This window comes from Callithrix jacchus, chromosome 18, assembly GCF_049354715.1.
Source record: "Callithrix jacchus isolate 240 chromosome 18, calJac240_pri, whole genome shotgun sequence".
NCBI classification, from domain to species: Eukaryota; Metazoa; Chordata; class Mammalia; order Primates; family Cebidae; genus Callithrix; species Callithrix jacchus.
Window position 1 is genome coordinate 8,399,881 of NC_133519.1, and position 23,148 is coordinate 8,423,028.

Below are 23,148 nucleotides of genomic sequence, written 5' to 3' on the forward strand. Positions count from 1 at the left end.
AGTTAGGGTATATGCAGAAAACTAGCAAACTAAGAAGTCTAGGTGGGGGGATTAAGAAAATTACCCTTGTTCGTATAACGTGTCAGGCTGGGTTCCTCTGATTACTTCGCACACACACACACTTGCACACATGCACACACACACTCTACATAACCTTTATCATGTAGTCACTGTACCATTTTTACTTCAGTGAGGTTATATTAACTGCCTTCCCCCCATCGTCTTTCCTACAGTGGCTCAGAAATCAAAGATGGGGAAATAAAGGCCAGAAGTAGAAGAAAAATAGAAGAAACACACTTGGTGGAATGAAAATTAGACCCCGAATAAAAACTGTGAGTGGTCAGGAAATAGGAAGTTTGAAAAAGAGACAGTTAATCTACTGGGATACATCTGCTGATGATGGAGGGAGAAACTCTTTGTAGGAACCTTAAAGATTTCAAGGTCGAACATAGAGAAAACTGGAGGAAATGAAATCTTGTCGAATGCCTTAAAACCTTTAGGACACGGGACACTTGCCTTTTCTCTATAGCCACAGTTGGTCAGTTGGCTTCTTGGAAAGAAGGTGGCTGGAATGGCTAAGTATCCCCTGGATCATTACAGCTACAGGTTAGTATTACCCTCCCTCCTCATTCCTCATTCCCCATATCCACACCTCCAGGCAGAAGTGACAAAACAGAGACTTCTGAACACATTTATTTGATATGTCAAGTGGAGAGAGGAGTGATTTAGGGTTTCTCCCCACTTCTACCTGTGGGGGTGTTCATAAGCTCAGACAGACAGAAGAGCAGCTTAGAGCCCATGACCCACGCCCTGGGAAACTGAGACAATCTGTTGTAGTTGTTGGAGGAACAGGGTGGGAATAAAAAGCAGGAAGTGGAGAAGTGAAGTTGAGAGCAGGAAAGACAGCAGCAGAACTGAGGCTGGGGGTTGCTGCGGGAACCCCCAAGAAGAGTGAAAAAGATATCCTGAAAAGTGGTTGGGGCTGGAAGCAGGGTGTGACTGAGGAGCCAGGGCTGGAGAAAGAAGCAAGACCTGCAGAATGGGCTAGGATGTTCATGGAGAGTAGTGTGCGAAATTAGGATAGGCTGTGTTGCAGAGCATACGTGGAAAGCAAGGGACTGCTTCTGCAGGAGGGCAAAGACATCGGAGACTGCCCATAAGTAGGGGTTCCCTACTGCTTCTGAACAAATGCAAGAGAGTTTGGGACCCTAGCCCTGTGTGTTTATTGGTGAGCTGTGCCTGTGGGTACACAAGTAATCCCATATGCATGTGAAATGACCAGGGCATGAATACATGTGTCTATATATCCAGTAAGTAGAGTACTTATTCTTTCTTGCTAATAAGAGTACTGTGCTTATGGACACATGCTTAACCATGTGTGGGTGCCCCGTTCACCCATGAGCACATGCAAGGGATCCCTGTTTTCCTGGTGTGTGTGTGAGCGGTTCTCCCACCTACCCCATTAAGGTCCTGGTCCCCACCCTCCTTGGGTCCTCTCACTCCTCTCAGCGCCCTGGCTCCCCAGGCCCACCTAGACTCTGGAAGCCCCCTAGCAGGCGGAGCTGCTCAGTCTGCATGGAGTGGCGTCTCACCAATTTGCGTTTGGTCCTGGGAGAGCCTGGCGCCCCTGCATAAGGAGGGGCAGGCAGCGAGGGTGCCCGACCTCCGGGTTGAGGGCGAATGTCGGGGATGGGAGGGTGGGGACTGACGTTGAGAGGGGGCAGGAAACCCGGCCGCGTTTGCGAGATGTGGTCCAGGAGCAACGTCCCCGAGCCCCTCCGCTCCAGCAGGCCCGGACTCCGCCTTCGTCCGCTTAGCGGAGATACTGCCCCTGGCAGACTCTCTTGGGACTGGCGCGGAGAGGGAGCCGAGCCGGCTGGAGGGAGGGTCAACGGGGAGGCGCTGTATCGGCGGCGCTCCAGGGACAAGCGGCTGGATTCTGGCGAGTCAGGGCATAGATGTCCGGGGGTGTCGAGCTCCACTGGCTCCATGCGGCTCAGTTTCTGCCTCAGCCCTGAAGGGGGACCAGACTCCTGAGCTTCTGGTGCTGTGTTTCGGCGCGAGAGAGGACCCCCGCAAGTCACTTTCTCCGCCCATGGGGGCGGGTCCTCAGGGCCTTCGGTGCTGTGACGTCGGGAAAGACGGGGTCGACCGGTCAGGGTCAGGCCGTTGAATTCGGCAGTCAAGCGCTCGATCCCCGGTCTCCCTTCGGTGGGTGGGATTGGTTGAGGAGGGGCCACTAGGCCCCAGGGCTCGGAGTTGAGCCTTTTGAGTGGTTTTGGGGGATGGCGTGGTGGTTTGGGGAGCGGCTCGGAAGGGGAGGGGTCATCGGGGGGCTTAGGAAGAGGGAATTCAAATACGTCCCGCTTCTCCTCTTCTTCCTGGGCGCGAGGGGATAACATCCCTCGCCCTCCTCCTCCTGCGGTCTGCAGTTGGATTTCCGAAGGCGACGTGCAGACCCCCGGGCTAGGAGGAGCGGGAGCAGGATCCTCCACCCCTGGAGATGGTGGAGAATTGAGATACTGCCGGGTCTTCTTGGTGCCCGAGGGCGAGGTATCAGTGGTGATGATGATGACCTCCGTGCCCTTGGCCTTGCAGGCGTCCAGCAGCGTGGCAAGGGTCTCGCGGTCCCCGCGGTCCAGGGCGTGGACAAGAGCCGAGGCGCCCGCGTGATCTCGGACGGAGGGGTCTGCGCCGTGGGCAAGAAGCAGCGAGGCCACGGCGGCGCCCCCACCCCCGGCGCAAGCGTGCATGAGCGCGGTGCGCCCCAGGCGGTCTGCGATGTTGGGGTCCGCGCCTTGCTCCAGGAGGTAGCGTACCATGCGTGCCTTGTTCTGGGGGTCGTCGTAGCGGGCCCGACAGGCTGCCATTAGCGCAGTTTCCCCCTGCGCATCACCCTCATTCACGTAGGCGCCTCCCTCCAGGAGCAAACGGGCCAAGCGTAGCTTACCCTGACCCACCGCCCGAAGAAGAGCGTGGCCCTCAGTGTGCAACATAGCTGCGGCTGGAGTGAGGGCACAGATGGAGCCGCGACTGAGAACTGCCGAGGATGGCTAGGGGTGTGTGGGGGGGTGGATGGCAGAGGCCTGAGGTCTCAGTGACGAAGCCGATCCCTGCAAGAGAGAGATCTTATTGATAGATTTGGCAGGGAAATTGAGGGATGCAGGGACCCAGCGTGGGGTGAGGGAGCTCTTCACGGCATTATAGTCCTTCCTCTAACTCACGCCTTTGAGCTGGCCCTTCCCCCGCAGCGCATGCCTGAGGAGGTGGGAAGGGTGCACCCGCACTGAAGGACTAGCGTGCGTGCAAATGCGTTCGTGCACGCGCAGGGATGTCCGCACCCCCGCCCTCACCCCATGGCTTATCAGACCTTTCCTGTATCCCCCTTTTCTTATCCACACTTGGGATCCCCCTTTCTAGGATGCTGAACGCCACCCACCCACACACATGGACCCTACAGTTACACACGTATTCTCATTCCTAACCTCTTTTAGCTTGCCACAGCCCCAAAAATTGAGTGGGGGGAGGGAAGCATCCTGCATTTGGGACCTAAAACGGGTGGAGGGACAATTGGGGGATTCTTTTGCCCCGGCGTTGTTCCCCATCACTCCTTGCTCTTTCCCCTCCCAGCCCGTGCGCCCAGATAGATACCTGAATGTCCGCAGAATCTCCGCCTGGCCAGGATTGGGGCCGTGGCCACGGGGCAGCCGAGGTGGCAGAGCCAGGTTCCTGGGGGCCCGCATGGCGTGGAGGGGGGGGCACCCGGATTCCCTTGGTGTCAGTATCTGCGCCCCGGCGCCGGATCCGGGTCCCTCCTCCCGGAGCGCCCCGGGCACAGCGCCGGCTCGGGAGGAGAGAAGCTGGGGGGGGCGGAGCTCTGCTGTGCTATTTATAGCCTAGTCTCTGCGGGTGGGGGCGTCGGGCACCAAGCTGCTCCCCCACTCATGCACACATAAACCCTCAAAAAACCTAGAGGCTCCAATCCTGACTTCCCTTCAGTCCCAACAAACCTAAGTGTTCCTTAGGGGACTCTGCGACCCAGACAGGGACCATCATGAAGATTCTTCGCTGAGCTTCAGCAGATCCCCATTCTCCGCACTTTGTGTGTTTATGCGCTCCTGTGCGCCAGAGTTGACCTGCCACACACACGGCACATGGCACACTGGGCAGAAGGCTGTAGAGAGGCTTTTTGGATCCATACCCGGTGTCCATACTGTGCAAAGAGAGGCAAGAGATGTGGCTGTCTTCCTGGAGTTTAATTGTGAAGGAGAGCACGGTCCAGCCTGGAGTCAGACACAGATACACCCCCGCCCCATCTCTCAAAAACGGAACAACCATCACAGAGAAATTTGGACCTCAGCTCCCTTATATAAACCTTTTAGATAACTATAAGGAAGGTGGATACGGGGACACTTTTAGATAGGGCAAGGGACATTCCCAGGTGCCTCCACCCATATTACTGTGGGAAGGGAGATAGGAAACGGGCAGGAAGAAGAGCGAACCTTGCAATACAGTCTCTCATTGCATCTCTTTAATCTCAGTCTTGCTTAGACGTATTATTTTTTCCATCTTGCTTGAAGGTCTGTCTGAAAGGCTCCTTCCATCTTCTCTCTTCCTATCCGTCTATTGGTCTCTCACACTGTCTCTGCCTCTCCTTGCCACCTGCCCTGTCTCCATGGTTACCATAGCTTCCATCTACATATTTTGGTACTGAGTTTGTGTCCAGCTGGAAGGCACCAAGGGAAGTGGGAGAATAAGAAAAATGATAAGGATTTGGAAAGTTCACTCAGGGTCCTGAGCTAATGCAGAGGCTGGAGACCCCCCAGATGCAAGATACTGAAAATAGTTTTCCCAGGGATGGTAGAGAGAGAAATATTTGCAGGAAGCTACCCATTTTTTTATTATTATTATTAAGTTGGGGTTTCACCATGTTGGCCAGGCTGGACTTGAACTCCTAACCTCAGGTGATCCACCCACCTCGGCCTCCCAAAATGCTAGGATTACAGGCGTGAGCCACCGTGCCCGGCCTGAAGCTACCCATTTTTACTAGTCTGTTCTTGGACGCGTGTCAACTATGTGCCATGTGCCTTACATACACTATCTTCAGTCCTCACAGCTCTCTAAGATAGGAACTATCATCTTGTTACAGATGAAGAAACAGACTTAATAAGGTTAAGCAAGTTCTCCCAAGCTTCACAGCTAAATTTGTGTCCGATGGCAAAGACTGGGCACTTGCCACTACGCCTATGGCCACCCAGTCTACAGGCCGTTTTCTCTAACATCTTGGATGTTCTTCTTGACTAACTCCTAGATTTTATCTCCATTCTGAACTCTTTCCCCGTTTCTGTTTTTGTGTGTGTGAAAATAGGACTCCTCTTTCCACTCTGCCCCGTTTCCCAAGGGGCTTGCAGGAGGTGGAAGGTAGTGGAAAATGCAGAAAAAGTCTGGGCGTGGTAGCTTGCGCCTGTAATTGCCTGCATTTTGGGAGGCCGAGGTGGGCGGATCATGAGATCAGGAGTTCGAGACCAGCCTGGCCACTATGGTGAAATCCCACCTCTATATGTAAAAATTCTTTTTTTAATAAAAATAAGAAAAATGCAGAAAAAGCTGGGCTCCTGCCCTGTCTCTCCTAGTATTCTGATCCCAAATCCTTCCCTCCTCAAACCCTCTGCCCACCTTCGCACAGACGCGGCAGCAACCCACAGAGAAAACATTTTTAGAAAAGAAGTATCCATTGGTGGTTCTGGAGAGAGGCAGTGTAGGATTGAAAGGAAGGCTGGAGTAATGGAGAAGGGACCAAGCTGTGAAGCCAGAGCCACAAAAAGACTGATCCCTAAAGAGCGGCTTTCACAGGGGTTTATTTCTCCGTAGGCCCACGTCTCTTATGGCCTCTCTGGGGGGCTCCCTCAACACAGTTCCTCGATGAGATATGAGTGTCACGCTCCCTCGGTGAACTCTCGCCTGCCAGGGGCTCCTTCATCTGGAGTGAGACCGGAAATAAGTGACCGCAGGTGATTCTGCAACTCCAACTCTCTCCGCGACCTGCTCCGCAAGCCTGGGTTCCGGCGGACTCGCTCCCTCCCTCCCTCCTTCTCTCCGGAGGCTTCGGGAGGGCGGATCTCCCTCCTCGGCTTCTCCGGCATTGGCCGAGAGAACTGACCAATGGGGAGCTCCGGGAGGCGGGCCTAAAACGCCGCCGCCTGGAGGAAGCCCAGTACATTTCAAGTTGGCCGCTTCCTGGGCTCCGCGTGCGGGAGGGGCAGCAGGTAAGGCTCGGACCTGGTGGCTCGGACCTGGTTCGGTCCCACACTTCCCGAGCTTGTTCATCCCGGCCAGGCTGCGAAAGAGACAACGCTTTCCAGCGGGTTGTTGGATCAGCCTCTTTCTAAGCCCTACTCTTTCTCTCCTGGGCTCGCATTTCTGTGTTGATTGTATGCTAGAGAATGGTAGTTTTCTGTCGCGCGTGGGGAGAGAGATTAAAGCAGAAAACGAGACAGCCTCTTGTACCTCTCTTTGGTATAGCATCGCCTTCCCCCGAATCCCTTAATATTATCCCAAGAGCCTGACGAACCCCTGTTATCTGTGAAGACTAGCGGAAATACTACCTTCTACCTGTAGTTTTTCTGGGCCGCCTTTCTTGCAAAATGAGTTGTTCCCCCGTCTGACGATACCGTTTTGTGTGTACCTTTATTAGAACACTTAGTGCACTCTCTCCCTTTAACGTTTCCATGCTTTTTAGAATAGAAGGTTTTGTAGGACAGGTGCTAGTAGTTAATACGTAGCACCCAATAAACATTAGTTCAATAGAGTTGGTTTCTGGCAACTAGTACTCTTTTGGGGGAGGCAGAATTTAAACTCCTAACATAACTAGGGAACAGTAAAAGACAATACAGTATGTAATTAAGAGCCGTTAAATTAGTGGTTCATAATATTAGGGTTTCATAATTGTTTCTACAATCTAGAGAGGGAAGAAACCAAGGAGAACTGGAATGGTGAGGGGAGACTATGGATCACAAGGTCTCAAGTTCGGAAGGGCCCATAGAAGTCATGTATTTATTCATTCATTCAACAAATATTTACTGAGCAACTACTGTATGCCAGACACAATGCTAAACCATGGTCATCATAGGGAATCCTCTACGAGAGCCAGGCATCCTTCTTCAACAAACTATTTAGTAAGTTATTACTCAGCTTCTATGTAACATCTTTAGTGAGGGAACTCTCTTACCTCTCTTGTAGTCATTCCATTGTTTAACATCTGTTCTTTAGTCAATATCCAACAAATATTACAAATAAATAGATAGCTCAAGGAAATGCATTTTACACTTCCACTGTAAAAGAGGGATCTCTGGCGGGCGCGGTGGCTCACGCCTGTAATCCCAGCATTTTGGGAGGCCGAGGCAGCCAGATTACCTGAGGTTGGGAGTTTGAGACCAGCCTGACCAACATGGAGAAACCCTGTTTCTACTAAAAATACAAAAATTAGCCAGGCATGGTGGCACATGCCTGTAATCACAGCTACTCAGGAGGCTGAGGCAGGAGAATCGCTTGAACCCGGGAGATGGAGGTTATGATTAGCTGAGATCCGCCATTGCACTCCAGCCTGGTCAACAAGAGTGAAACTCCATCTCAAAAAAAAAAAAAAGAGAGAGAGAGAGGAATCTGTCCCTCCTCTACGGTGGAAGTGGTAGCATTCTTAAACGCAAGTCATTTCTGATTGGGCATGGTGGTTCACGCCTGTAATTCCAGCACTTTGGGAGGCTGAAGTGGGCAGATCACTTTAGCCCAGGCATTCAAGACCAGCCTGGGCAACATGGCAAAACCCTGTATTTACAAAAACTACAAAGACATGGCCAGGCATGGTCGCGCAGGCCTGTAGTTCTAGCTGCTCAGGAGGCTGGGGCGGGAGGGTTGCTTGAGCTGGGGAAGTCGAGGCTGCAGTAAGCCAAGATTGTGCCACTGCACTCCAGCCTAAGCAACAGAACAAGAACCTGTATACAAAAAAAAAAAAAAAAATTACCAGCTGCCACCATGAATGTGACAGGTGTCCACTAAACTGACTCACCCTTAATGTCCCACCATAGGGAGTGAATTTAGATGCCTGAACATATTCCCCTTTTAATTTTTTAAATAATATTTATAACTATTCATTTATTGTTAGATTATTTCAGTTATTTCGGAATTTTTGCTACTATAAATAGCTTCGATGAGTATCTGTGACTTACTTATATCTGTGACTGTGTATCTGATGATGTCTTTGGGATAGATTTTTAAAGTGAGATTGCTGAATTAGGGATATAAATCTTTCTTTCTTTCTTTCTCTCTCTGTCTCTCTCTCTCTCTTTCTTTATTTCTTTCTTCTCTCTCACTCTGTAGCCAGGCTGGAATACAGTGGCACGATCTCTCCTCACTGCAACCTTCGACTCTCTGGTTCAACCAATTCTCTGCCTCAGCCTCCTGAGTAGCTGAGATTTTAGGCATGCACCACCACACCAAGCTAATTTTTTCTTGTTGTATTTTTACCAGAGACAGGGTTTCACCATGTTGATCAAGGCTGGTCTCGAATTCCTGACCTCATGATCTGCCCACCTTGGCCTCCCAAAGTGCTGGGATTATAGGCGTCAGCCACTGTGCTCAGTCAACAAATTCTTATTTCTCTTGTCTTCATGAGACATCTTCTCTCCCATAATGTGTTCTTTTCTTTTCCCTTCCCTCCCATTCCCTCCCCTTCCCTGCTGTACCCTCCCCACTCCCTCCCTCCCCCGCTTTCTCCTTTCCTTTCTTTCTCTTTCTTTTCTTGACAGAGTTTTGCTCTTGTGACCCAGTCTGAAGTACAGTGGCATGATCTTGGCTCACCACAACCTCTGCCTCTGGGGTTCAAGTGATTCTTCTGCCCCAGCTTCCTGAATAGCTGGGATTACAGACATGTGCCACCACACCTGGCTAATTTTTGTATTTTTAGTAGAGACGGTTTTTTTCCATGTTAGTCAGGCTGGTCTTGAACTCCCAACCTCAGGTGATCTGCCCACCTCAGCCTTCCAAAGGGCTAGGATTACAGGCGTGAGCCACCGTGCCCGGCCCCATAATATGTTCTTTTCAAACAGATCAAAGTTTAATATGTTAACCAACAGCCATTGTTTCCTCAAAATTTTCCTGGCAGTTGGGCTTGAAACTTTTCCCGATTCCTCAGATAGACATTTTTCTGTCTTCTCCTAGCTACAGGTTGTTAATCTCATTTAGTGTTCTGTTATTACATTTGAATTTTATTTATTTATTTATTGACAGGGTCTCACTCTACTACCCAGACTGGTACACAGTGGTACAATAATAGCTCACTGCAGCCTCCACCTCCTGGGCCCGAGTGATCCTCTGCCCTGGCCTCCCAAAGTGCTGAGATTACCTCTATGAATCACCACACCTGGCGCATTTTAATGATTTTTAATATTTTAATGTTATTATAGTATTCTATTCAGTATAGAAAAAAACTTAAAGTATATATAATCTGGCTGGGCATGGTGGCCCATACCTGTAATCCCTGCTCTTTGGGAGGCCGAGATGGGCAGATCACCTGAGGTCAGGAGTTTGAGGTTTGAATCCAGCCTGGCCAACATGACCAAACCACGTCTCTACTAAAAATATAAAAATTAGCTGGGCATGGTGGTGGGTGCCTGTAATCCCAGCTACTCGGGAGGCTGAGGCAGGAGAACTGCTTGAACCCATGAGGTAGAGGTTGCAGTGAGCCGAGATCACACCACTGCACTCCAGCCTGGGTGACAGAGCAAGACTCTGTCTCAAAAAAAAAAAAAAAAGATACACAACTCTCCCCACCAAAAAAAACTTGATCCTTCAAGTTGGTTTGAAGGTTAATTTTTGGTACCTATCCTTCAATAACAGGTTTTTAATTCATATGTGTGTATATATTTCTGACAAGAGATTACTATCTACATATTATTTAAAATTTTTTTTTGCACCAACTAATGTCTTGTGAATTTTGAATTGCTACTTGATTTTTGTTCTTGCTTGAGACAGGGTCTCACTCTGTCACCCAGGGTGAGTGCAGTGGCATGATCACGGCTCACTGCAACCTCTGTCTCCCGGGCTGAAGCAATCCTTCCACCGCAGTCTCCCACGTAGCTGGGACTGCCAGCATGTGCCACCATGCCTGGCTAATTTTTTTATTTTTTGTAGAGATGGGTTCTCACTGTGTTACCCAGGCTGGTCTCAAACTCCTGGACTCAAGCAATCACCCCACCTCGGCCTCCCAGAGTGCTGGGATTACAGGCGTGAACCACCACACCCAGCCTCAAGGTTTATTTTTTATCTTTTAATTAATAGATTTTATATTTCAGAACAGTTTCAGACTTACAGAAAAATTTAACAGATAATGCCAAGGGTTCTCATTTGCCCCAGTGCAGTTTCCCCTATTCACATTGTAGATTTAGTAGAGTATATTTGTTACGATTAATGAATGAATACTTAGTTATTTTGAGGAAACAATGGCTGTTGATTAAGATATTAAATACATTATTCTTTTTTTTTTTTTTTTTTTTGAGACGGAGTTTCGCTCTTGTTACCCAGGCTGGAGTGCAATGGCGCGATCTCGGCTCACCGCAACCTCCACCTCCTGGGTTCAGGCAATTCTCCTGCCTCAGCCTCCTGAGTAGCTGGGATTACAAGCATGCAACACCGTGCCCAGCTAATTTTTTGCATTTTTAGTAGAGACGGAGTTTCACCATGTTGGCCAGGATGGTCTCGATCTCTTGACCTTGTGATCCACCTGCCTCGGTGTCCCAAATTCTTAACTAAGGTTCATACTTGCTTGACATGTCTTTGGTTTTTACCCATTGCTCTTTTTCTGTACCTGGATCCCATTTAGGGTACCACGTTATATTTAGTTATCACGTCTCCTTAGGCTCCTCAAGTGTGACGGGTTTCTCAGACTTTCCTGTTTTCGATGACTGACAGTTTTGTGGAGTTGAGTATACAGGTAGGATGCCTTTCTGCTGGAATTTGTCTGATGTTTTTCTCATTATTAACCTGGGTTTATGGGTTTTTAGGAGGATGATCACAGAGTGAAGTACCATTTTATCATAAGGGCACATACTGAAGACATAATCGCTGAGTACTGACGCTGACCTTAATCATCTGGTTGAAATCGTGTTTATCTGTTCTCTTCACTGTGAAGATATTCCTCCTGATTTCCTAAATTATATTGAATTAAATTTCCTGTACACAGTCCACACATAAGAAGTGGGGAGTTATAGCCAGGTGTGGGGGCTCACACCTGTAATCCCAGCACTTTGGGAGGCCGAGGGGGGGAGATCATCTGAGGTCAGGAGTTCGAGATCAACCTGACTAACATGGAGAAACCCCATCTTTACTAAAAATACAAAATTAGCCAGGCGTGGTGGCACATGCTTGTAATACCAGCTACTCAGGAGGTTGAGGCAGGAGAATAGCTTGAATCCTGGAGGCGGAGGTTATAGTGAGCTGAGATGGTGCCATTGCACTTCAGCCTGGGCAACAAGAGAGAAACTCAGTATAAAAAAAAAAAAAAAGAAGTGGGAAGTCATGCTCCCCTGCTCCCTTTAGGAGGGAGTGTCTACATATTTTATTTGGAATTCTACGTGAGAGATTTGTTTATTCTCCCCCTATAAATAGATGTAGTCATTTATTCATATCACTATAGACTCAGATATTTATCTTATACTTCGGGGTTATAATCTAATACTAGTTTACTTATTTCGTTCCTCAAATTGTTCCAGCTTTGATGTTGGGAGCTTTTTCAGTTGGCTTTTTTTTTTTTTTTTTTTTTGAGACGGAGTTTCGCTCTTGTTACCCAGGCTGGAGTGCAATGGCTCGATCTCAGCTCACTGCAAGCTCCGCCTCCTGGGTTCAGGCAATTCTTCTGCCTCAGCCTCCTGAGCAGCTGGGATTACAGGCACGCGCCACCATGCCCAGCTGATTTTTTGTATTTTTAGTAGAGACGGGGTTTCACCACGTTGACCAGGATGGTCTCGATCTCTTGACCTCGTGATCCACCCGCCTCGGCCTCCCAAAGTGCTGGGATTACAGGCGTGAGCCACCGCGCCCGGCCCCTCAGCTGGCTCTTAATGTCCCTTTGACACAGCTTTATCAAAATGTTCATTTTTTTCTTTTTCCTTTTTGAGATGGAGTTTTGCTCTTGTTGCCCAGGCTGGAGTGCAATGGCATGATCTCAGCTCACCGTAAACTGCCTCCCAGGTTCAAGCAATTCTTCTGCCTCAGTCTCCTGAGTAGCTGGGGTTATAGGCATATACCACCATGCCTGGCTAATTTTGTATTTGTAATAGAGACAGGATTTCTCCATATTGGTCAGGCCGGTCTCAAACTCCTGACCTCAGGTGATCCGCCTGCCTTGGCCTCCTGAAGTGCTGGGATTATAGGTGTCAGCCACCACTCCCAGCTATTTTCTTTTTTTCTGCTTTTTGTTTCTTTGACATAGAGTCTCACTCTGCCACCCAGGATGGAGTGCAGCGGTGCAATCATGACTCACAGCAGCATCAATCACCCCAGCCAGAGCAATCCTTCCCAGTAGCTGGGACTCCACATCTGGCTAATTTTTGTATTTTTTATAAAGACGGGGTTTTGCCCTGTTGTCCAGACTGGTCTCAAACTCCTAGGGCTCAAGTGACCTCCCCACTCCAGCCTCCTAAAGTGCTGGGATTATAGGCATGACGCCGGCTAACACCATCAATATGAGAGTGTGGTTGTGGTTTTTAGCACTTTCTTACTTTTTGGTACCTCAAGATGCTCTAGACTCATCTTGTGTATTTCCTACCCTGTCCTAGAGTCAGCTAGGACTCCAGGGAGCCCTGGTACCTTTTACTGGAAAATTGTTTTAGAGACCAAGATCTGAGTGCCAGGTGTGCTCATTGCTACTGGGGTATCATTTCTCTCAAGTTTCCTTTTCATCTGGTGATTTTATTCCCCCATCCTAGCTGCCTCTGACTGGTTTCTCAGGTTTGGTGACAAGAGGCAGAGTGAAAATTCAGCAGAAGGAGAAATTTTGGATTCATCAATGTTGATCACAGTGGAATAAACTGCCTTGGGGGAGAATGGATACCATCTCTTTAGGGAAGTGTCACCAAAAGCTGAATCATAATTCACAGAGTAATGTCAGGCATGGTGTCTCACCCCTTTTAATCCCAGCACTTAGGGAAGCCAAAGCAGGTGGATTACTTGAGTCCAGGAGTTTGAGATTAGCCTGGGTGACATGGCAAAACCCCGTCTCTACAAAACATACAAACATTAACTGGGCTTGGTGGCACATCTGTAGTCCCAGCTACTCAGGAGGCTGAGGCGGGAGGATCACTTGAGTCTGGGAGGCGGAGGTTGCAGTGAGCTGAGATCGCACTGCTGCCCTCCAGTGAAGTCCTGCACTGGGAGAGGCTTAGACTACCTGACCTCTAAGGATCCTCCCAATTGTAAGATTCTGTGCTTCCAAGTGGTATTTAAAAAGATCAATTTTGGGCCGGGTGCAGTGGTTCAAGCCTGTAATCCCAGCACTTTGGGAGGCCGAGGTGGGGGGGATCACCTGAGGTCAGGAGTTTGAGACCAGCCTGGCCAACATGGCAAAAACCCATCTCTAGTAAAAATACAAAAATGAGCTGGGCGTGGTAGTGCACGCCTGTAATCCCATCTATTCAGGAGGCTGAGGCAGGAGAATTGCTTGAACCAGGAGGTGGTTGCAGTGAGCCGAGAGAGTATCACTGTACTCCAGCCTAGGTGACAGAGTGAGACTTCATCTCAAAAAAAAAAAAAAAAAAAAAAATCCATTTTGACCGGGTGCGGTGGCTCACACCTGTAATCCTAGCACTTCGGGAGGCCAAAGTAGGCAGATCATGAGGTCAGGGGTTTGAGACCAGCCTGGCCAGCATGGTTAAACTCTGTCTCTACTAAAAATAGAAAAATTAGCTGGATGTGGTGGCGTGTGCCTGTGACTCCCAGCTACTCGGGAGGCCGAGGCAGGTGAATCGCTTGAACTCAGGAGGCGGAGGTTGCAGTGAGCGTAGACTGCACCGTTGCACTCCAGCCTGGGTGACAGAGCAAGACTTCGTCTCAAAAATGAACAAACAAACAAAAAAAGCCAGGCATGGTGGCACACACCTGTAGTTCCAGCTGGAACTTGGGAGGTGAAGGTGGGAGGATCACCTGAGCCCAGGAGGTTGAGGCTACAGTGAGCCATCATCACGCCACTGTACCCCAGCCTGGGTGACAGAAAGAGACCCTGTCTCAGATAAAATAAAAAGATCAGGGCCGGGCGCGGTGGCTCAAGCCTGTAATCCCAGCACTTTGGGAGGCCGAGGCGGGTGGATCACGAGGTTAAGAGATCGAGACCATCCTGGTCAACATGGTGAAACCCCGTCTCTAGTAAAAATACAAAAAATTAGCTGGGCATGGTGGCGCACGCCTGTAATCCCAGCTACTCGGGAGGCTGAGGCAGGAGAATTGCCTGAACCCAGGAGGCAGAGGTTGCGGTGAGCTGAGATCGCGCCATTGCACTCCAGCCTGGGTAACAAGAGCGAAACTCCGTCTCAAAAAAAAAAAAAGATCAATTTGATTGTAACGTCTCTTTTCCCCTGGTTGACAATGAAGCTGATGATTCATCCCTGTGCTCTCACAGTGCCTGGCACACTATTGTTTTCATGGTAGATGAAAAATTAATGCTTTGCTGAATGCATTGCATTATATTGAATTGGGGCCTGGTTGGGTTTGGAAGGGCAAAGAGAGAAAGAATTCAAAGGTTGTACGTAGAAATTCATAGTGGCTGGGCATAGTGGTTCATGCCTGTTATCCCAACACTTTGGGAGGCTGAGGCAGGAGGATCACTTGAGCCCAGGGGTTCGAGGCTACAGTGAGCTGTGATCGTGCCATTGCACTCAAGCATGGGTGACAGGACATCTCTAAAAATAAAAATAAGGAAATGAAGCCTGGGTGCGGTGGCTCATGCCTGTAATCCCAGCACTTTGAGAAGCTGAGGTGGGCAGATCGCCATAGGTCGGGAGTTCAAGACCAGCCTGGCCAGCATGGTGAAACCCTGTCTCTAATAAAAATACAAAAATTAGCTGGGTGTGGTGACAGGCGCCTATAATCCCAGCTACTTGGGAAACGGAGGCAGGAGAATCGCTTGAACCCAGGAGGCGGAGGTTGCGGTGAGTGGAGATCACACCATTGCACTCCAGCCTGAGTGTGAGACTCCGTCTCAAAACAAAGCAACAACAAAAGGAATGCAGATAGAGATAAACATCAAACTGTCCTCGGGATGTAGAGTTGTGTCCAGGAGTCCAGGCACTTTCTCCTTTGCGTTAGTTAAACTACATTGTAATTATCTGACCTGTCTGGGGGACCATGTCTCATTCATGTTTATATTTCCAGAAATTCTGTCTGACACTGTGCCTTCTCAGTCAAAATTTGTTGAATGACATTGACTTTTCATGTTCCAGGGAGAGAAGAAATGTCTTCTATGTCCTTGGCTTCCTGTCCATTCAACTACATTCCTTTTTCTTTTTGTCTTTATCAGGTTTTCTCACTGGATCTCTGAATACCCAGGCCCCCTCCACTATGGCCAGCCGGGGTGGGGGCCGAGGTCGTGGCCGGGGCCAGCTGACCTTCAACATGGAGGCTGTGGGCATTGGGAAAGGGGATGCTTTGCCCCCACCCACTCTGCAGCCCTCTCCACTCTTCCCTGTGAGTCTCTTCACTCCCTTCCCAGACTCTCATGTGATCCTGGCCGACTACATGATTCTGGGTTCCTCCCAGACCATCATAAAGTCACTCTGGGAGGCCGAGGTGGGTGGATCACCTGAGGTCAGGAGTTCGAGACCAGCCTGGCCAAAACGGCAAAACCCATCTCTAGTAAACATACGAAAATGAGCTGGGCATGGTAGTGCATGCCTGTAATCCCATCTGCTCAGGAGGCTGAGGCAGGAGAATCACTTGAACCCGGGAGATGGAGGTTGCAGTGAGCCGAGATAGCACCTCATCTTGCCCCTGTCTGTCTCTGTACTCCCAATGCACGGGGGATGTTTTGGAGGCAAAGAAGTGTCCACCTTCTCCCTAGCTTTCGAAATGATATGTTACTCCCCTCATTCTCTTTTGGCCTCTGCTCAGTGGGTGTATTAGATTAAATTGGGAGGAGGGTCCTCCCAGGTGTGTACCAGCAGTTTCTCCCTGAACTGACTACTGCCCTGCCTCTTTAGCCCCTGGAGTTTCGCCCAGTACCTCTGCCCTCGGGAGAGGAAGGGGAGTATGTCCTGGCACTGAAGCAGGAGCTACGAGGAGCCATGAGGCAGCTCCCCTACTTCATCCGGCCAGCTGTCCCCAAGAGAGGTCAGTGGGAATGCCAGCATCGTATCCTGAGTGTCTTCCCCGGGCAGTGCCCTGTGCTCAGCACCACTGCGGGCCAGAGAGGCACAAGAAGTGTACTGTGTAACTGGGGAGATGACAATGGTTACTTCCGTGTTTGAAATGCATTATAGTTTCCACGGTTTGTTTTGAGTCTCATAATAGTCTTGGTACAGTGGGTGGTTAAATACTAAAATCCCATTGTACATGTATAAGTGGGGGGATGTATTTTCTAAAAATTTATATATTTTTAATTTTTTTGTAAAACAGAGATGGACGTCTTCTTATGTTGCCCAGGCTGGTCTTGAACTTCTGAGCTCAAGAGATTCTCCTGTCTTGGCTTCCCAAAAGTGCTAGGATTACAGGCATGAGTCACCAACCCCAGCAAAATGTTTAACTATCTGGATATCACAGCCACCAACCAACAAGGGAAGACAGACCCTGGTTTCTTTTTTTTTTTTTTTTTGAGACAGAGTTTCACTGTTGTTACCCAGGCTGGAGTGCAATGGCGCGATCTTGGCTCACCGCAACCTCCGCCTCCTGGGTTCAAGCGATCCTCCTGCCTCAGCCTCCTGAGTAGCTGGGATTACAGGCGCGCACCACCATGCCCAGCTAATTTTTGTATTTTTAGTAGGAATGGGGTTTCACCATGTTGATTAGGATGGTCTCGATCTCTTGGCCTCGTGATCCACTCACCTCAGCCTCCCAAAGTGGGATTATAGGCGTGAGCCACCGCGCCCGGCCCAGACCCTGGTTTCTTATTCCCTACCACACTTTCCACTACACCATACTCTTTCTTAATACAGCCATGCCTTGAACTAAGGGACGGAAAAGAAACCAAAAACATCGTGGCCAGGTGTGGTGGCTCATGCCTATAATCCCCGCATTTTGGGAGGCTGACACGGGTGGATCACTTGAGGCCAGGAGTTTGAGGCCAGCCTAGCCAACATGGTGAAACTTTGTCTCTACTGAAAATACAAAAATTAGCCAGGCAATGTGCCTGTAGTCTCAGCTACTCAGGAGGCTGAGGTACAAGAATCGCTTGAACCTGGGAGGCAGAGATTGCAGTGAGCTGAGATCTTGCCATTGCATTCCAGCCTGGGTGACAGAGCAAAACTCTGTCTCAGAAAAAAAAAAAAAAATGGCCGAACACAGTGGCTCAGGCCTGCAATCCCAGCACTTTGGGAGACTGAGGCAGGTGGATCACCTGAGGTCAGAAGTTCGAGACCAGCCTGGCCAACATAGTGAAACCATGCCTCTACTGAAAATACAAAAAATTAGCCAGGTGTGGTGGCAGGCACCTGTAATCTCAGCTACTTGGGAGGCTGAGGCAGGAGAATCACTTGAACCCAGGAGGCAGAAGTTGCAGTGAGCCGAGATTGTGCCATGGCATTCCAGACCAGGAAACAGTGCAAGACTCCATCTCAAAAAAAAAAAAAAAAAAAAAAATTAGCCAGGTATGGTGGCATGCGCCTGTAATCCCAGCTACTTGGGAGGCTGAGGCAGGAGAATTGCTTGAACCTGGGAGGCAGAGGCTGCAGTGAGCCGAGATCACGCCACTGCACACCAGCTTGGGTGACAGTGCCAGACTCTGTCTCAAAAAAAAAAAAAAAAAAGAAGAATGATAAGGTCCTCACTGAAGCTGACCCCCTGGGCTCTGGGTTTGGGGTAAGGGGACAGATAATTGCTGAGTATTGACATGGCTGGACTCTCAGGGACAACCCTGTTCTGGGTCTCTGATAAAACTTTGATCCTTCCACCCTTCAGATGTGGAGCGGTATTCAGACAAATACCAGATGTCAGGTCCCATTGACAATGCCATCGACTGGAACCCTGGTAGGTGATGGGCCCTTTCGTTGACTGCCCTTCTTTCACATGCTGGAGATGCTTCAAGCCATTGCCATCACCCCCATGTCCCCACCCCACTCCCCCATCCAGCATCTGCAAGCTAGAGCCTTAATTCTGTTCTAAAATACTCTCAGATTCTACTTGGAAAAGCTATTCAACAGTTCCCACTACTCAGGAGATATCCAAGCTACAGCTTTGTTCTGAACAACTTGGACCCAGCCCCTTTCTTCCTCTCCTTTGAAACCATCAATCACCCCCTTTAAAACCAGTCATCATTCGTTGGAGAGCCCAGGCAGGGTCCTATTGACATTTACATTCCCACTATTCCCAGATTGGCGGCGTCTACCCCGGGAGCTAAAGATCCGAGTGCGGAAGCTACAGAAGGAACGTGAGTGTATCTGGAAAAAGGCGGGAGAAGAGAGGTTTCCTCCATCAGCCTGAGAGCCAAGGCTGCTATGGTCTCACCTTCCCTCGCAGTTGCTAGACCCATCTACCCAGTGTTGTTGCTAGACGTCATGGTGGCCACATGAGGGCAGCAGAGTGACATGTTCTTTGCAGGAGGATGGGGTAAAAATTTGCTCTCTGATGGTTCACCTTTTGATCCCCCACCAGGGATTACGATTCTGCTTCCAAAGAGGCCCCCTAAGACCTCGGAAGATAAGGAGGAGACAATACAGAAACTAGAGGTGAGGAGGAAGTGTGCACAGAGCCCTCCTGAGCCCTGGATCTGTTCCCTCTCTCTTGGCCCATGTGTGCCTCCATTTCCCCTCCTGTGAACTGAATCTGAGTTTCTGTTCCTATTCATCCCCCACCTGAGACCCTGGAGAAGAAGGAAGAAGAAGTAACTTCAGAGGAAGATGAGGAGAAGGAGGAAGAAGAAGAGAAGGAAGAGGAGGAAGAAGAAGAGTATGATGAGGAAGAACATGAAGAGGTGAAGGGGACTCCTTCCACCTTAGCCCCCCTCCCTTTACCCCGTAAACTCTGGGGATCTCAACTCTTTACACCAGGGATGCTCCCCTCAGAGGGCTGGCATGCCAACAGAGATGGCGCCCCCCGCCCCCCACCACTGGGTAGGGGCTTCCCTCCACTTCATCTCTCCCTTCTCCAAACTGCAGCTGGAAGAGACATCTCAGGCCTGGAATGTGTGACGGGGAGGAAATGGGTCTGGTACACAGGAAGGGAGGTGAATGCCGAAAGCAGGCTTGACTTTTACTTATTGTTTTTCCATTTCAGGAAACTGATTATATCATGTCATATTTTGACAACGGAGAGGACTTTGGGGGAGACAGTGATGACAATATGGACGAGGCTATCTACTGAAGAAGGACTCAGACCCTCGTATGTTTCTTGAGGATGCAGAGTAGCTGTCCCTATTATTTGGTTTATCGGACAAACAAATCATTTGGTCAGAGTTCACATAATCTGTCTGGTCCCTGGAGATGGGAATGGAGGATGATGACATTTTATTTTCTCTGCTTCCCCTCCTTCCACGTTTGTATCACCTCTGATATCTTGGGGAAAGTGCAAAGGACAAATATGTCAGTTGCATGAAAGGAGAAAGGAGAAGTGAAAGAACTGGGGTTGTTAGAGCTGAGATGGCTCTACCCCTACCCAATTTGTATAACTCTTTGTGGATATCATTAGGGCTGGGAGCAGTCTGAAGGAGTAAGACTGGTTTTATATTTTTAAATAAAGTGTTTTTCTCTGTCTCTCTGTCCTGGGTGAGGCCTGGTGAGGGAGGGCTGGAGGAACCAAGGGAATGCCTAACTGAGCAGGGTCCAGTGTGACACAGTGGAGGGCCACAGCCCTTGTCTTTCGTCCCTTCCCTCCTTCCCCCATGGTGGGACACAGAGTCACAATCCGGCCCCCCGGGGATATTCAAGACCTCATCTGTAGGGCTATGAAAAGTAAGTCGTAGAAACAGCCTCTGTCCCCCGCAGACCAGCTGACTTCTGAGCCTCTGGTCCTCGGGCCTCGAGGACATGATTGTGTCTGTTCACACATGTTCACAAGGACACAGGCCCTGTCTTTGCCACACTTGACCTTGATCTTGTCTTTTTTTTACAAAGGATGATTACAGCTATAAAAATGAAAAAAAGAAAGAAAAAACAGGATTGTATCTACTTTTGTGGGGAAAGTCAAGAAAACCAGATATGAGGAAGGAGGAGGAGCTGACTTACCCAGCATACTCCCTCTTCTCCCAGACCCTGGCTATGTCACTTTGAAAGGCATGTCTCTGCAGAGGGAGCCCCTAAATATCCTGTTCTCCAGTTACAGAAACCAGTGTGTGGCTGAGTTGCAATTCTCTTTTGGTTTTCCCTTTGTGGAATTTAGTTAGCTTTTCTCCCTTTCTTTGGAGGAAGGGAGGTAGGCGGTGGTGTTTTACAGGAAGTAAGGAGGGTGGGGAGGAAGGGAGTGACTTAGGGACACTCACAGATCTGAGAGGTGCTGTCTCGCCCACATAGCTCTCCCTTGTGTGAGGTCACTTTCCAAGGCTCTGATTGGCTTCTGAGGAAGTCTTAGATGAGCTGATTGGTTCCAACCACTTGACATGCAACAGTCACGGGCAAGCTGCGTGTCCAGAATAGGAACTGAATCACTTCATGCTATCATAGCAACCCTGCTGAGCATTTGAAAGTAAGAAGGGATATAGAAAAACCTTCAAAAAATTCCCCAACTGTACTCGGACAGGCCGACTGAATTCCCTGCAGCATCCGGTGATAAGAGACTGGGAATCTGAGGTTGAATACGTCGGACCCCATTGTACAGAATGAAAAAAGGCTGGGACTCTACTGAGAGAAAGCACATTAAAAGCCTAGTTCGGCTGCGCCAGTGTTTACACAGAAGCAGTGGCAGGCGCCATGGCTCCAGCCTGTAAGCCCAGCAGTTTGGAAGGATGAAGCGGGAGGATTGCTTGAAGCCAGGAGTTTGAAACCAGTCTAGGCAACAAAGTGAGACCCTGTCTCTACAACAAAAATATTTTAAAATCTTTAAACTAGCTGAGTGTGGTGGCGCTCCTTAGCAGTCCCAGCTACTAGGGAGGCTGAGGCAGGAGGGTCCCTTGAACCCTGGAGTTTGAGGCTGCAGTGAGCTATGATTGCACCACCGTGCTCCAGCCTGGGCAGCAAAGCAGTAACCTGTCTCTAAGAAAAGAAAACAAGAGTAGAAGCAGCGAAGGAAACAGGAATAGAAACAGAACATTCCAGAGTCATTGAGCAACCTGTGATGATTGATGTGTTTCCTTTTTTAGTCCTCCTGAGGTGTGTCGAGTGGCAGGAAGGAGATAGGGGACCTGCCACTGGGGTTTCCCAAAGCTGTGCTTCAGCCTGTGATTATAGCTGCGGGAGATCAGCAAAAACAAAAGTAAAAGATACTGAGAATGTTCCTTTTGCATTGTTTCCTGCATACACGCACCGAGTCCTAACCTGCTCAACTATATGTGTCTACGCTGGGGGGCACAGCCATCCCATAAAGCCCACCAAATGTCAGCCTGGGAACTTAAAAGGGTGGGGACAAAGAAGATTCTGGAAAAGCAGCAGTAGAGGAGGACTGGACCATGTCCCGACCCTTACCTCTACCCACACACATCCTTTTCCCATGCACCCGGGGAAATGAGGACAGAGGTTGGAGTACCACTTGGGATCAGTTGCACTACTTCAAAGTGTCAGAGAGATCAGACCATTCTTGGACTCTGCCGTCGGCAGGTGACCTTGCTGGACAAAGCCAGGGACACGGGACCCAGCAGCTTTCCCAGATTCTGAAGTGGTTCCAGGCATGAGCTGGACTTGTTTCCATTGACCTTTCCCCTGCTTTCCATAGGTACTATCGGGCAGGCCTGAAGCCACGGCCTAGTAAATGGGGTCACGGTTCCTATTCCCTTTGGAGGACCCTCTGAGAGGTTAGGGGTGAGACCCTGCTTGCGGACATTTACAGAGGACCTACGCAGTGATGCTCGGTCCGACACTACTCACCTGGTAGGGGTTACGTTGAACAGATTGCTGGCATGTGTACAGCCTGGGTTGCGCTGGCCCCAGGTAGGGTGGGTTCTCTGTCAGTAATCCTTTCCTGGGCCATGGTGACTCCCACCTGCAATCCCACCACTTTGGGAGGCTGAGGTGGGAGGATTGCTTGAAGTGAAGAGTTCTAGACCAGCTTGGGGCAAATAGTTTGTCTAAGGAGGGGAGGAAAGGGGAGAGGAGGGTCGGGTCAGGTCGAGTCGGGTCCTATCTTTCTCTATGCTATGTTCCATCCCTCGCCTCTTGATTCCCTCCCATCTCGGGTGGGCAGCTTAAGAGGGGTCTGCAAACAGGCTCAGTGGCTCAAGTGATTTGAGGGAGGCTAAATGGCATGGCAGAGGTAGAAGTAACATGCAGTTTAGATGGGAGTGGAGGCCAGAGAAAATTGGAGGGTCAGATGAATAAGGTAATTGGGCACCTATAGTTTGTTAAGGAAAAGACAGTTCTTTTCCTCAATTTGTTTTCTTAGAGACAGCGTTTCACACTGTTTTGTGGTCGTGCTTTCACTAGTCCATAGCTTTGTACCCTTGGGAAAGTCATGTAAGTCTCCACGCCTCAGTATTCCTCGTGCGTGAAATATAAATTTGGACCAGACTTGTCCACTAGGAGCCCTTCTAGTTCTCACATAGTAGGGCTTCGCTGATCCATCTGTGAGAATAAATGGCCTGAGAACAAAGGCAGGCCGTGCCTAGCTTTGGCTGAACACGTTCCATTTGGCTGGATTTCCCCACCTTATTTTCGGCCCAGGCAGACTAAAGATACCTCAGGCTTCTGGCCAGCCGTTTCCAAGAACCTGCTTCAGCTTGGGTAGCAAGATCAGCAATTCCATCAACTCGCATGAGAGGGACACTCCCTACAGCAGAGTTCAAGGTCACAGTCTGCAAAGCAGGACTCAAAC

The 23,148-nt window shown here is 49.5% G+C and overlaps 2 protein-coding genes and 1 long non-coding RNA gene across 8 annotated transcripts; 1 reads left to right on the forward strand and 2 right to left on the reverse strand.

The window, feature by feature from the left end:
• Nucleotides 1-677: 677 nt before the first annotated feature.
• On the reverse strand, nucleotides 678-3,861 carry ANKRD34A (ankyrin repeat domain 34A). The gene is made up of 2 exons (XM_035279352.3): nucleotides 3,652-3,861; nucleotides 678-3,113 (listed from the first exon to the last, which is right to left on the reverse strand). The coding sequence occupies exon 2, from the start codon at nucleotides 2,994-2,996 to the stop codon at nucleotides 1,506-1,508; it is 1,491 nt and encodes a 496-aa protein (XP_035135243.1). The 5' UTR covers nucleotides 2,997-3,113; nucleotides 3,652-3,861; the 3' UTR covers nucleotides 678-1,505.
• Nucleotides 1,905-19,943, forward strand: POLR3GL (RNA polymerase III subunit GL). 6 transcript variants are annotated; one of them, XM_078355463.1, is made up of 9 exons: nucleotides 1,905-2,211; nucleotides 2,599-2,810; nucleotides 15,563-15,831; nucleotides 16,242-16,371; nucleotides 18,154-18,222; nucleotides 18,566-18,622; nucleotides 18,847-18,920; nucleotides 19,052-19,165; nucleotides 19,468-19,943. In XM_078355463.1, the coding sequence occupies exons 3-9, from the start codon at nucleotides 15,604-15,606 to the stop codon at nucleotides 19,552-19,554; spliced, it is 759 nt and encodes a 252-aa protein (XP_078211589.1). In that variant the 5' UTR covers nucleotides 1,905-2,211; nucleotides 2,599-2,810; nucleotides 15,563-15,603; the 3' UTR covers nucleotides 19,555-19,943. The 6 variants fall into 6 exon arrangements, with proteins under 6 accessions (XP_078211589.1, XP_078211592.1, XP_035135246.3 ...); XM_078355466.1 differs by having other exon boundaries at nucleotides 15,563-15,729; XM_035279355.3 differs by lacking the exons at nucleotides 1,905-2,211; nucleotides 2,599-2,810 and adding exons at nucleotides 6,214-6,266; nucleotides 10,913-10,987.
• On the reverse strand, nucleotides 19,414-23,148 carry LOC118149145 (uncharacterized). The gene is made up of 5 exons (XR_004736388.3): nucleotides 23,013-23,148; nucleotides 22,206-22,405; nucleotides 21,455-21,572; nucleotides 20,669-20,805; nucleotides 19,414-20,314 (listed from the first exon to the last, which is right to left on the reverse strand). It is a non-coding gene; the product is annotated as an uncharacterized LOC118149145 (long non-coding RNA).

Bases quoted from the DNA above. Each gene is read 5' to 3' on its own strand.
- ANKRD34A (XM_035279352.3), bottom strand. From the start codon at position 2,996: ATGTTGCACACTGAGGGCCACGCTCTTCTTCGGGCGGTGGGTCAGGGT.
- POLR3GL (XM_078355463.1), top strand. From the start codon at position 15,604: ATGGCCAGCCGGGGTGGGGGCCGAGGTCGTGGCCGGGGCCAGCTGACC. The intron at 18,223-18,565 runs GTAGGTGATGGG...CACTATTCCCAG, and splicing joins TGCCATCGACTGGAACCCTG to ATTGGCGGCGTCTACCCCGG. The intron at 18,623-18,846 runs GTGAGTGTATCT...ATCCCCCACCAG, and splicing joins GCGGAAGCTACAGAAGGAAC to GGATTACGATTCTGCTTCCA.